A 13,827-nucleotide genomic window follows, 5' to 3' on the forward strand; every position below is an offset into this window, starting at 1 on the left:
ATTTGTGCGTACTTTCTTAAGAAATTTTGCTTTTCACTTTAATTTATACATCGCGGAGATTCTGCTCTGTTTAACATTGCTGTCGACTGCCATTTTGAAGTAGTACGTGATGGCGCAAGTGCACAGCTGAGCAAACACTCATCACTCCCCCCCCCCCGCGCCCGAAAAAAAAAATGCCTGCACAAAGAATTCAAACATTTGGCCCCATTTGTTTTTGCGGCAATAAATTTTTCAGCCACTGCTAGTTATCGCTGGCAGCCCTGGAAGATCAGTATAGGGTTGGTATGTGGAAGCATTTGTGCAGCGCTTAGTGTGAGTCTAAAAAACCTGAGCTTACCGTCGAAAACTTTATGAGGTCGGGGTTGAGGTGAGGTCCCGTTTTAAGTTGAGAATAAAGTGGGCTGAGGTAAGTTTCTGAGGTAAAGTCTATGACGTACAACAGATATTTAAGTCAACTTGCGTTAACGGGCCTTAGACTGATCGCTGGTGTTGAGGTTGACGTAAGCTTAAGAATGCTGGTTTGAGTTTGAGCCAAAACGACTGAGGTAACTCGCCTAGCCCTGCCACACACATTTAAGGAGAAAAGGAGTTTGATAATACCTACGTGATTTCACTGCCAAACTGCTCTAAATTATGCAAAAGACTCAAAGTTTTATGCATTTTTTAATAAACATTAGTACTGCCTCAACGGGTTTCGCCAACCATGCACTCTAGGCAATTGAGACAACACTGAAGTCGGAGTCCTTCACTGATTTTGCGGTACCAAATTGGTAGATTTCGACAAGCCCCATGAAAATATGTTTTCTCCTGTCTTCATCTTGTGTAGGGATCAGCATTTGGGTACACTTTTTTGTGCGCTTGAAAGGAACCCTGCGTAGTTGCCTTACTTGGCCTTATGCTTGAACGATGATTCTTATTATTGTTTCCTGGCGCAAGGCCAACAGACAGCAAATCGCGCCAAACGACAGCACTTGAACGAGATTCAGCCATTCGGAGCTTACCTTTCCGGGCAGATTCCTATTCATCCTTGCTTCGAACATGAGCTCAGCGTATCCCTTGTTGTCCCCACTGATGAGTAGGTTGCTGTTGTTCATGCTGGTCGGGTGGACGGCGAACCAACTGAAACGCAACATACGCCCCTTCCGTTTACTCATAAGGCGCGATGAAGACTAACCACGAAAAAAAAAGTTGCTGGATAGGCACCAGTATCTTCTGGGAATAAACTATACCAACAGTTATGACGAGAAACATTCATCCCAGCACGCCGGGAGCTCTATTACCCGGCATGCCTTTCGTGGTAACCAACCCATCTTCAAAACTTTGTGCGTACGTGGGCACTTTCACAACAGGTTTGAAAACGCACAGGTCGGATCGGCGGATAAATCCGAAACCCTACTGCTTGCGAAGCGGGAATCATAACCACTGTTACAGAAGAAAAAGGGCGTGGTTCCAAAACAACTTTAATATGCTGTTATAAAGTTCGGGAGCCGTATATTCATACAGTTAGTAAAACCAACACCGAAAACTTGCAAGCCGTCGGTAGACAGACCCGGAACGCCATCTGGTATCGAGAGAACTCATACCCACGTAGGGCCCATACCAATGGGACACATTAGCCAATAACGTACAGGCCATTTAGTTGCTATGGACAAATCTGGAGGGCCAGCTTTAAACTCGACAACTTCCCCAGGGAAGTGTAAAGGGGATTTTCTTTTTGCCTTTCCTTGTTTACAAAACTGTAGCGGCACGCGACTGGAACACCTTCGCGCCAACGGGTTTAGTGTAAGGCGAACCTATACTGTTGCAAGGCCCACAATAAAAATCAATTCGGCACTATAGGGACTTACTTTATCATCCCTATTGGGTTATTTTGAAGATCCGTGAACTTGAGAAGGACCATCTTCGTGTCCGTGTTGTTCTTGTACCTGCAAGATAAAAAGGAGTAAACACTTGTGGCATAAAATTTATACAATATATATATATATATATATATATATATTGAGGGAAGCGTCAAGGACAGCCGTCACACAGCAGAGACGTCGCAGAGGCCGTCGAAACAGCGCGTTTATTCTGAGCGGCAACCCAGAATACCAGCCCGAGGAATGATGGTGTGGATGGGTATGAGAAACAGATGGGTACGACATGACGATGATAATGGTCGGGAGAAGCAGACGGAGTGCAAGGTGGATTGGACACAACAGGCACCTTCCCTGCTTACAGCACCGAAATTTTCCTCTTTGTGTAGCGCTTTATCACTGGTTTGTTTTTAAGCGTGGTCTTCTGCCTATTGATCACTTACCACACAAAAGTACAAATTTGGGGCTTTTAATGCAAAAGTCTTAATTAGGTTGCGTGAGGCATCTAAAAAGAAGTGCCACAAGAAATTGCGCAAAAATGTCGCAGGACAATCAGAAGTTTGCGGCGATTTCCGCGCAGGCGGTAGGCATTTTGATTTTGTGTTTAAATTTACTGGTAAACCTAGTTGAACAGCGCAACACATCTCACGGGTTGCGACGCTGCGCAAAACAAGGCATACGCATCCGGTGCAGCCACAGTTCGTTAACTACAAAAGCGCAGAGAAGTTCCATGTCGTAAGCCCTCGCCGCTTCACGTCGTGCATGCTGCCTGGAATCACTAATCACAACGTTTAAGCGGGGGGGGGGGGGGGGGGGGCATTTCTCTTCCTCCATTGTACTTCTCTCCGCGGGAACACATGCCGCCTCTCATACACTCCAGATCAATGAGGCGCAGTAGTTTTGTGCTTATCGACTGACCGAAGGAGCTATACAGGGCGATTTAAACGATAACGCATTTAAACAACAGATCAGTAAAAAATTGTGCCCTCTGCGAGACGTGCGAGGACAATGCAGCTAAACTTCTATGCGGCTGGTGACTGTCCCTGCGTTGACGGAGACGACGGCGGCAATCATGATAGCCAACAGCTATAGGCTTCTTTGCCGACCTGCTGCTTCGACGAAGACGGCAATGACGGTTGTCATTTTGAGGTTATCGAACGAGCGAGCAAGCGCCCTACACAGCAGGGTGCCGATTACGAGCACAAACAGCTGCGCAGTAAAAATCTGCCGCGTCATGACACAGCCCCAGTAATCCCGTCCCCCACGCATCTGCTCAAGGCGCTGTGCGTAACTGTGGGTTTGCAGGGTGCCAATTACCCAGCCTCCTTTCTCGAAATTTCCTTCACTGGCCTCGTTTTGTTTGGGAGTTTGAAGAAGCACCTCCGAAGAAACAAAGCTCTCGAAAATAATGAGCTCAAAGAGGCAGCCGAATGCTATTTCCAGGGACGCGAAGAGAAACCCCCTTTCACTTTCGGGGGCACTGGGTTAAAAAATAAAGAAAAGATGTTCTTGGGCCCAGCATTCTCGCTTTTATCCTGGGTTTACAACTTACTTTACTCCGCAGTAGGAACAACATATTCGATCCCACGGGGCTTTGTCATTCGTTTCTTTCGCCCCATAGGTCACACGGACCGGACATTTCGAAGTGGATTTTACGCGCAGAAGCTACGCCGGGACTGCGAAGGACGCCGTAGAAGAAGGGTACAGTTTAACGTAACTAATCTGGTGGTTTTTAGCACGGGCTGAAATTTATTTCACACGGGTGTTCTCACTTCCGGCCTCCAATGGAAAGCCGCAATCGAATGCGAACCCGAATCTTGACTGAGAGCCGAGTGCAGAAAGGACGAGTCTGACGAAGGCAAACGACGTCATCACTTACTTGGCCCGTTCCTCGGGCGGGTTGGCTTCGTAGGCGCTCGGGCTGCGGTTGATGTTTGTGTGCAGGAGGTCGCCCTCGTTCCAGTAGATGTAGCCCCTCCGAATGTTCTCGTGTGCCTGTTCGATGCTCTGCGCAAAGACAGACCGCTTGGTCTCGTACCATCGGGAGCTCCTAGGCTACGTAAGCCCCCGTCAAGGCCGAGACTATTCACGCAAAGGTACGGGCGATACTAGTTACTGTGTAAACAGCTTTCCCGGACCCCTCATTTACAACTTGATAGTCGGGCGCCAGTGGTTCAGGCCGCGTAAGCATCCCATGCATGGTGGGCGCCCAGCCACCACTGGCACGCATACACGCTAACTGGAAGCGAACTGAAAAAGCGAGGGAAATGCGAACTGGAAAAGCAGAACTCGCCGCCGTTCTATACCTTATCCGGTCGCCAGCTGGGCTTGGGTGCAAAACCTATGCTCATTGACACGTACTCTCATGCATAGATGTAATCCGCAATGAGGGGCTCTATGAGTGAACAAAGTCGGAATGTTTTGACGCCAGAAAAGAAACAAGGCCAGGAAAGACATGTCGATGGCAGGATATGAGCCCACAACCTTCAGAAAAGACCTCCGATGCTTTACCCATTCATCTATCGAGTCGGCAGTACTGTCCCCGACTTTATGGTGTATTGATGTATATGTAAGTGCACGCTACAGTTAGAGGTAGTAGCGAACGCCGCTGCAATAACTCAGGGTTATGAAGAGGGGCTTCTCAAAGCTCTCGAAAAATAGCTTGCGAAAAGCGGCGTCGAAACACTTTCGGGGTTTTTTTATCAGCTCTTGGGCGTCAGAACCAATACACTTGTGGCACATAAAAGAGGAAGCACGGACGTGGGACAGCGCTCATAATTCTCCGCAACCAGTCGACACGCACCCTGGAGATGCCGTCGATTTGGACGTTTGCCACTTGGCGAATGAATCCCTGGGTGTGGATGTTGTACAGCAGGTACTGCATGAAGCCTCCCACGGAAGCGTGCGTGTGCGTGGCCGTCAGCAGCACGTTGTCCTCGCGGTACAGCGACGCGCCGTACTTCTCCTTCAGGCGCTCGATCACCTGCGTGGCGTGCACTCGTCATTAGAGGCTGTAGGCGAACGACGCTAGTATTTCGCTCCGTGAAACTGTTGCTTTTTGAATCCAAACACCGAGCACGGGTATGCGCGAAGGGTGGCGAAAGAATATGAGGTGCATACCTGTCACCTCTCCCTGCTGCCGCCAGCCACATTTCAAGGGTGCAAAAACCCCACTCTTGCCTTTCCCAATTGTATGGATCAACACCTATTACCAGTACTGGTCAGGAGAGAGGGATAATGACGCATCTACTGTATGGGGCATTCATGGTCGCAATCACACTCTGCTCCTTGACGTGAGCAGCGGCTCGTGATTGCAATGACGATGCTGCCAAGCCCTACTCAAGGAGAAAAGGCTCACATGGCTCAACCTCGCATCTTCAAGTTAACACAGGAAGCGCCTTCCATATGGAAGGCGCCTATTAGCGCCTTCCATAACTTCCAGATTTGCGGGATGAACTCCATTCGTTATTGCCATCAAAAAATGTTGTAATATGTACACTAACATCAATGTTAAACGATTAGAACCACTTTCGGTAAGCCAATTTAAAAAAAAATGTTTACAAGCGTCGCGGTAACATGCTGCAGCCATTTTGACCCAGCCAGGAGGCAATTTTCTCTTCAAGATTTTTGCGTCTTATGCTAGGATCAAAAGAGGTGCGTGTTTCTTGGCTTATATGTTACGCACCAGTGGTTCTTTTGCCACTTTGACGCCGATTTTACTGACTTTAAGCCCGCGTTGGAAGGGTAAAAAGGACACCTCGCAGATATATTATTATGCTAGTACTTTCCTCGTGTAATGGGAAGTAGCAAATGGACAATATGAAAACGTAATTTACCCGCTCAGCTCGTCTGAGCGCATGCGTAAGTACAAGGCAGGGTACAATTTACACGAACACTGGCGCCTTAGTTCTGGACCCTCCTGACACCCGCCGCGGAACACTTCACCAGCGCGCCTTTATCATAGGTGTTTTATCCTTCAAGCGATGAAATCGTCGCTTTCCTGGTAAGCGCATATGCAAAAATAAATGCTGGCAAGTTTCTTTTCTTTTGGGAAATGTCTGCAGGTATCCTGCGTATCCGTGATCGCGTGAAGGGGGCGGCTGTAGCCACGATCACATTAAGAAGTCAGCTGCACAATCGCCAACAGGTGAAACGCGAAGAAATGATCACGAATGAGGCCACCCACATCTTTGCATTTCGTAGCATGCACGTCAAGCCATATTCATGACACTGAAGTAGCACCGTTATCCTCCCGTTGTGTTCCGTGACAACACCAATTCCTGCTCCCATACACCGTGATCGCGAAACTTGCATGTTCAGCTTCGTTTTACTCCTTGCTGATCGTACGTCCTAAAGCCTTTGGAGAGTCCCTGGATTCGTCAAACTCCGCGTGCAAAATAACCATGAAGACAATATACAAGTTTGGTTCGTTCAAACGACTTCTTTGCCGCGAAAACAACGATACTGATGTTAACGCAAACTTCAAACAAACCTGTTACTATGGAAAGCAGGTGAAGCAGTGGCGACTTATCAGCCACTTGAAAATTCACTCCTTCTGAAGCCAGACCAAATTCCAAAATTTTGTCCGCCCCCGGAAAAAGGATAATTTGGCAATTGAGCCGTGCAGTGGATTGAATTAATTTCATAGTCCACGATGAAGAGGTTGTTTCCTGCTTTCAAGCAAGAAAGGCATTTAAGTTTGAGAGTACCGCGATCGTAAGGGAGTTCCAATAGCTGTACCTGCTGCATCATCGTCTAAGGAATCCAGGGTACTTCCCTTTCTAAGTTTTTTTAGTTTTAAATTCCGTAGGTAAAGATCGGTGGTAAATCAGACGGAATTCCTGTACGCAGTAAACACAAATTTCGTGGGTCAATATCCGACAATAAGTTGTCACTTAAAAACCACATCATTACCAGAAGCATCAATCAATGATCATTACCTGAATCAATGGATGTTTTAAACCCCGTATCAAGAAAACATGGTGTTCTGATCGTACTTGCCTCCTGTTGCTGTATAACAGCTTAATTTGGTCTCAGATTTCTTATGGTTGCTTTATTTATGGATCCAGTCACAACCCTGTTCTGAAAACTTTCGACCACGTTCCCCACATGGTCCTGATAATACGCTTAGGAGCTCTCCGGACGTCTCCTGTACAAAGCCTTCGCGCAGAAACCAATCAATGTTCACTATACAAACGCACAACACTCCTTGGAAAGATGCAATTATTTAGAAGTTGTTCCTGCACCCCTTGCAAGCTGCTGCTTTTGGAAGATCGCTGTGACTCGATTTTTACTTATTAGCCCCGGACTATTCCGTACCTTTTTTTAAGATACCAAACCCTTCACGGAGTTTTTGCCTTTCACACAAATGAGAACACGGTGGTCGTATATAGAACTGCTCGTGCTCCACGGGAATGCTGCAAACCACCAGGCGACTTTCCATTGATCAAGTGTAATTAGCGCAACCTTCCAAATGGACTACTCCAACAAGGGTTTTTAGACCTCTAATCTAGACGCGCTAGCTTTATTCCCGTCTTCACAGACGGTTCTGAAAGGGAAAAAGGGAAAGGCACGAGGGAGCAGCTGCAATCGGACCTCGTTACGAAGAATCCAAACGACGTAGACGGGGCGCTAGAGTCGTTACCGAAAAACTAGGTACCGTACCGTTCGTTTTAAGCAAGTACAACGTCACCGAATGCACTTGTACAGTTGAGTCAACGTAGTTAGCTCCTCCACGAGCGTATTTTCACAAAGTCTATTATTCGTGGTGACTTTCAACTTGATATAAAATGACATTTTCACTGTTGAAGGTGTATGCGTAACGGTTATTCTTTATTAGAGAACTGGCCAGAAGCGGTTAATTAAAGCTTGCAGTATTATAACAAAAAGATCTTCCGAGTGTTTCTAGTATTCTTAAAAGCCGGAGCTCATTCCTCGAGTGGGATGTCTTCTTGAAGTCAAGGGTGTGACGGAAGCCCGTCTGGTCGGGATGCATTTCGATGAAGAAAGACAAGGACGCCGACCACAAGTTAGTTGAGTTGAAAGGAAATTAACCTTTCGGCTTCCTTGTATTCTTGCGTGGAGGAGGAGGAGGCAAAACGTTTTACCGAGCAAAAAAAAAAAAAAAAAAAAAGAAGGTGGGTGCGTCCTCAGTTCAGGAAGCCGCGCGCTTCCGCAGCCCAGGTGGCCCCGTTGATCAGGCGTTGCTGGTCCTCCGGGTGCAGGCTGGTCAGTGCGCGTTCCCACCGCTCATGGGATGGGGAAGGGAGGGGATCGGGATGGTGCGGGCAGAACCATACAAGATGGGCTGTTGTGGCGGGGAGTTTGCAGGAATGGCAGAAGTAGGAGAATGTGGTAGGGGAGATGTGCGACAGTACGGTACAGTTGAAGTATGTGCCTGTCTGTAGCCGGCGCCACGTCCGGGCCTCTGCTGTAGTGAGCGACGGGTGGGGAGGGGGGTAGTGAAAACGAGTGTGGTAGTAGTGGGCAAGCAGGTCGGTGTATCCGAGCGGCAGAGGGTGGAGGGATGATGCGAATGCCAAGTCGTCTGTCCTTGGACGGGAATCCCGGAAAATGAGTTCACGGGCAGCGGCATGTGCCGCCTCATACCCTGGTAGGAAGGCATGCCCAGGTGTCCACACTATCTGGATGGTTGGGGGAGTCTTGAGGGATTGAAGTATTTTGAGAGCCTGGTAGGGAATGCGGCCAAGAAGGTAGTAGCGGCTGGCCTGCTGAGAGTCTGTTAAGATGGTGAGGTGGCCCGTACTTGTAGTGGTGGTGGCTGCCAGGGCTATGGCGGTTGCTTCTGCTGTTGCGGTTGTGGTGTTAGGTAAGGTGGCCGAGGTGAGTATAGCACCTGTAGAATCCGTGACTGCCAGGGTGGCACGAGATGCGAAAATGCAGTGCGCGATGTCGGTGTATCTGCTGTCTGGTTGGCCAGAATAACGTCTGTTGAGGTAATTGACCCGAGCTTCACGGCGGCCCTTGTTGTACTCTGGGTGCATGTGGCGCGGTATGGAGGTTACTCTGATGAAGCTACGTATAGGTTGCGGGAGATGCTGGAGTGTCTCTGCTGGTGGAGGGGTTGGTTGATCCAGAGATCGGGGGACCGTTCTGCCGGTAGATGTCAGGGCCAGGCGGGAGAGTTGGTTTACCTGGTGTGCTTCCAGGAGTTCAGCAAGAGTGTTATGCACTCCTAACTGCAGTAGCTTCTGGGTGGGTGTGAAGGCAGGAAGACCGAGGCCGATTTTGTACGCCCGACGGATGAGTGCATCAATCTTGGAGTGTTCTTGAGGCCTTAGCTGTACATATATGGGGTGCCGTACGTGATGCGGCTGATGAGAATGGCTTGTATGAGGCGGCAGGTGTATTGCTCACGAAGACCGTGCTGGTGGGTGCAAATTCACTTGATGAGATGAATCAGTTGTGTGACTGCACGGTGTAGTTGTGGTAAAAGGGCAGCACCAGAGCCGTCAGCCTGAAAGGGTACGCCCAGTATTCGGAGTGTCGAAACTTGAGGTACAGGGGTGCCTTGAAGGAAAACTGTCGGATCCGGAGTAGGTTGTGAGGGGCGTCCTCTAGTGCGGGCCCGAAGGATAAGAAGTGCAGACTTTTGAGGTGAGCACGTAAGCCCACGAGTGGCGAGGTACGTCATTGTCGTATCAATTGCCTGTTGTAAACTGTCTTGCTGGTGCCCGGCAGAACCCTTGTTTGTCCACAAAGTGAGGTCATCTGCATAGAATGCATGATGTAGATCCGGAATTTCGGCGAGGAGCTTAGGGAGGCCCAACAGGGCGACATTGAACAATAGAGGCGAAATGACAGAGCCCTGGGGTGTCCCTTTTGCCGGTGTTGGAAAAGTAGGTGTCTGATGAGTACCGAGACGGACGGATGGAGGCCGTTCTGTTGGTTAGAAATGCCTTGACGTAGTTGTACGTGGCCGGGCCGCAGTGGGTTTCTTGAAGGCCTTGCAAAATAGCCTCGTGTGTCCCGTTATCAAAAGCTCCCTGAAAGTTTAGGGACAGGACACAGCTGGGGTTGGTTTTACTAAGTTGGTCGATAATGTGCTCCTTGATTTGAATTAGGACGTCTTGACCGGAAAGGTGATTACGGAAACCGAACATAGTGTGGGGGAAGAGGTCACGATTTTCCAGGCAGGTGGTCAAGCGGTTGTGTACTAGATGCTCAAAGAGCTTGCCTAGGCATGAGGTCAGTGTTTTAACTATTTTCTGAGATTCAGAAGCTGCATCGGCACCGTGAACACAGGCTGCGCAGTTGCTAGCGGAATGTATGCCCCCCCCCCCCCTCCGCCCCCCTTTGTGATTCTATCCGACCGAGTAGTTAGGGAAATATGTAAGAACAACCATCGATCGTGTGAAGCTCGCTACGTTCTTCGCAGCTAGCGCATGACGATGGACGTGGGCATTAAGGTCGAGATTTGAGTTCGGACTCGCAGGAAAAAAAAATACACCCAGAAGAAGAAAAACGAAATATTTATGAGCTCTAAGGATGGCTTTTTACCCTGCGAAATAAAATATTCCGCCGCTTTCCCTCATATTCAACGAGTAGCCTTGGCCCTGAAACTTGAATTCTCGATCTGGAGGTTGAGCGCGCCGGCGGTCACGGCTGGTCTGCCAGCAGCGGAGAGCGGCACGACACGCTGCGCCTTTCTGGCCTACTGCCAGCGAAGAAGCATACAGAGGGCACGGCCGCTGCATGCGAAATGATTGACATTTTCCTGCACAGTTATAGCTAACCAGACGGCAGGGTCCGAATATACCAGCGGGCAGTCTATGCTGAGCCTGCTACCGGGTGCGCGCAGACGAGGCTTTGCTGCTTGTGAATGCGCATGGAATTACCACGGCGAACTAACGCAAGTACCCGCCTGACCTTGTGGGGAAACCCTCATGCCGCACAGAACAAAAAGGAAGAAAAATGGAGAAGGAAATGCGGTCGCGGAAAAAGGCAAGTATTAACTACCCTGCGGAGGCCTGAGAAAACAAAAAGCTAAAAAAAATCTCAAATGAAAATGAGTCGGTATGAACGGGCTGCGCCGAGGCTACGAAATCTGTATTCTGCCCTTGCGCCTGGCATCCGTTCGGTAAAACCCGACGTTTTCTAGAGCGTGGACGCATGTAGTCAAACATGCCTTATTGAATTTACCACCAGAACTACAATTATACCCAAAATTACAACGAAATTGTAGTAATATACATATTTCCCGGGAATATTTCAACGGTGCGTGCGTGCGTGCGTGAGCACGCACGCACGCATGCACCGTTGAAATAATTTGCATCGCAAATGAAAATAAACCGCAGATAATTTGCAGATAAACCGCAGATAAACCGCAGATAATTTGCATCGCAAATGAAAATAAAAGACAACGCGCCGGAAAATAAGACCAAATAAATGTTGCCGGTTATCACGTGGGGAGCGATGGGCAGTTCTTGCGCCAAGCTAATAAATCGGGTTTATCAAACAAACTTCCATTTTCTTGTTTAAACGCTAAGGTGTTTGAGCGACTCTTTATTATATAGCTCCAGAACTGCAAAATAATACCGGTATAATGCAAGCATACATGTTGTTTTGAGCGCCGTCTTTTCGCCTGAAATGCAAAGAAAAGGAAGAATAAAATAGAACTAAAAAGAAAAGAAAAACAATAAGATTAGTATGATGCTGATTTGATGGTTGCGGTGTTTGTTGTGATATTTCTTAGCAGCTTTATACCAAGGCTTTGTGAGCTGAAGCAATGTCCCAAATAAAGTAGAACCGAATTGTTTCAGTCCCACTGAACTTATCGCCTGGGTCTGACTGTTGGCTTATTGCCGCCCAAGTGGTATTTCACTAGTCTTAATTTTAGCGGCGTCGCTGGTGTGCTCACACCATAATTCGTCTTCCCCTAATCGGGCTCAGAAGCTCGGCATCACGAAGCCATATAAACCAAACACGCCTCAAGAGCACCATGCGCGAAGTGGGCCAATATCTGCTTCGTAGATAAAACCCATGAGGATTGCGCAGAAGAACGACACACATGGGGAAGACAACAGGACGAGCGTATCAGACCAACTAGCCCGTCAACAAATCTCGTGGATAAAACCACTCGGAAAACAATCAAAACTTCACCGCAAACTCTTCGGGTGCCCGCAAGCGCTACCTTACTAGACCCTGTACTCGGCTCAGTGGCCTTCCCTTAAGGCGCCAAGGCCCCACGCGGCCATGGATAAGACAGACGACAACGATGATTCTTGAGAAAGAGGAGGCCACTTGCTACGGCCTCTGGTTAGTAGTATTTGAACATAAAAAGAATAGGTAGGAGCGGCGATATTACAGTACGACCGGAAGTATCCTTCTCGTTTCATCTCAGTGATACCACTCCCAGCGACGGATGCTAACGTGTAGCTATGTGGTTACAGTGATTCTCCAAGAACAATATTTCATGCGGTAAGCTCTGTCGTTGGAGCTCCAAAACAAGAAATGAAGGAAGGTCACACTAACGCGTAAAACTTGAAGGTAGCGAAGTTGTACGCAACCTTCACGACCATCACGGAGGTTTGAGCCCACGATTGCAGCCGATTCGCCAATTCTTCGCTGCTGAAACGACCTCTACTCCAGCATTGTTGCAATAAGTGTGAGCCTCTTTCATTTTTTTGGAAGTGATAATCGTCAGAAATAACCTTGGAGGGGCGTACGCTATGATGTGTCTTTCTCGTTCCTAGCAAGTGGTGCCACGATTATGACGAACACTGGAGCTTTTTTTCTTTTTTTGGCCAATCTTGGCCAACCTACCTAAGTGGGTATACTTGGCTTGATAAACGTGGGCCGGGGACGCTCGGTGGTCCCCGCGAGACGCGAACACACGAGCGCTCCGCACTTCCTTGTTTCGTTTTTTTAACTGCCGGGCGGTAGCTGCAATCTTGGCCAATCTCCCTAAGTGGGTATGCTTGGCTTGACGAACGTGCGCAGGGGACGCTGGGCGGTCGCCGCGAGGCAGGCACACACGAGCGCTAGGCATTTTGTTAGTTTTGTTAACTGCCGGGCGGCCGCCGCGAGGCCCGCGCTCACGTGCTTTCGCTTGGCAATTTCTTGGTATTTTTAACTGCGGTCACCACAAATTACGATCTGCTAAACAGCTTCACTGTTAAAAGACGGAAAACCCAGAGTGGGCATGACTCATTCGTCGATATGTGGATATTGGCGTGGTGGGAACGCCCAGCCCGATATACTAGTAAGGTGCCATAGCATTGTCATTTTTGGTCCTTTCCGGTGTGGATGTGTGTGTATGTGTGTGGGCGTGGGTCTGAAGCACCGACTGCCTGTGTTCTTGAGCGAAGTGCTCAAAACAACCCTGCCTCTACAGATTTCGCGGGGTGCTCTGGATGTGGTGTGTGCACCTTGAAGCATAGCGGCGCGTTGCATAGCCACAAAGTAGCATATATATATATAACCGCGGTGGTGTATTGGACAGCGCTTTAGAAGATATAATGTACTGTCATTTCGAACGATATCTCGTGGTTGGTGCAGCGAAAACTGCCCGTCATTTTTGTTGTTTCAGTGATGAGTTTACGCGAGTAATTTTGGGGGCAGCAAAATGTGGTTTGGTAGCAGCCATAGTATTTGGGAACCATAAAACCGGCTTCATAGAGCAGCGAGGAGCTTATGCCTCGGAGCAGTAAAATAGGCTTTAGCTGAAGAAGACAGCCTGCGAGAACACGGGTTTCCGATTCTAAAGCATAGAAAAATCTGTTCACAGAATATTGTTTGTTACGCTTGCATAACCTATTCCGTCACATGTCGGATAAAAATATCTGGGAATGTATTTTCGTACGCAGCGAAATGGAAATAAAATGCAAACTGTGCGCTCCAGCTGCCTAAAGTCTGTTTGTAGAAAATGGCTTCGCGTAGAGCACAACAATAATAGAGAAGGAAATAACCGCTATTCCCACAATGCGGAAAAATAAATTTAGATGACTTT

General features: G+C 48.4%; 1 protein-coding gene across 1 annotated transcript in view; it reads right to left on the bottom strand.

Annotated features, from left to right (window-relative positions):
* Cdase (neutral ceramidase) overlaps positions 1-13,827 on the bottom strand; it is a 121,423-nt gene that overhangs the window by 53,814 nt on the left and 53,782 nt on the right. The window contains exons 3-6 of the mRNA XM_077684094.1: positions 4,660-4,839; positions 3,736-3,863; positions 1,848-1,925; positions 1,002-1,119 (exon numbers count right to left, since the gene is read on the bottom strand). Coding sequence (XP_077540220.1) covers positions 1,002-1,119; positions 1,848-1,925; positions 3,736-3,863; positions 4,660-4,839 — 504 coding nt within the window. The remainder of the gene's footprint in view (positions 1-1,001; positions 1,120-1,847; positions 1,926-3,735; positions 3,864-4,659; positions 4,840-13,827) is intronic.

Source organism: Haemaphysalis longicornis, unplaced genomic scaffold (genome assembly GCF_048455015.1).
Source record: "Haemaphysalis longicornis isolate Haplotype H1 unplaced genomic scaffold, Haemaphysalis longicornis Haplotype H1 scaffold_1, whole genome shotgun sequence".
Taxonomy (NCBI): Eukaryota; Metazoa; Arthropoda; class Arachnida; order Ixodida; family Ixodidae; genus Haemaphysalis; species Haemaphysalis longicornis.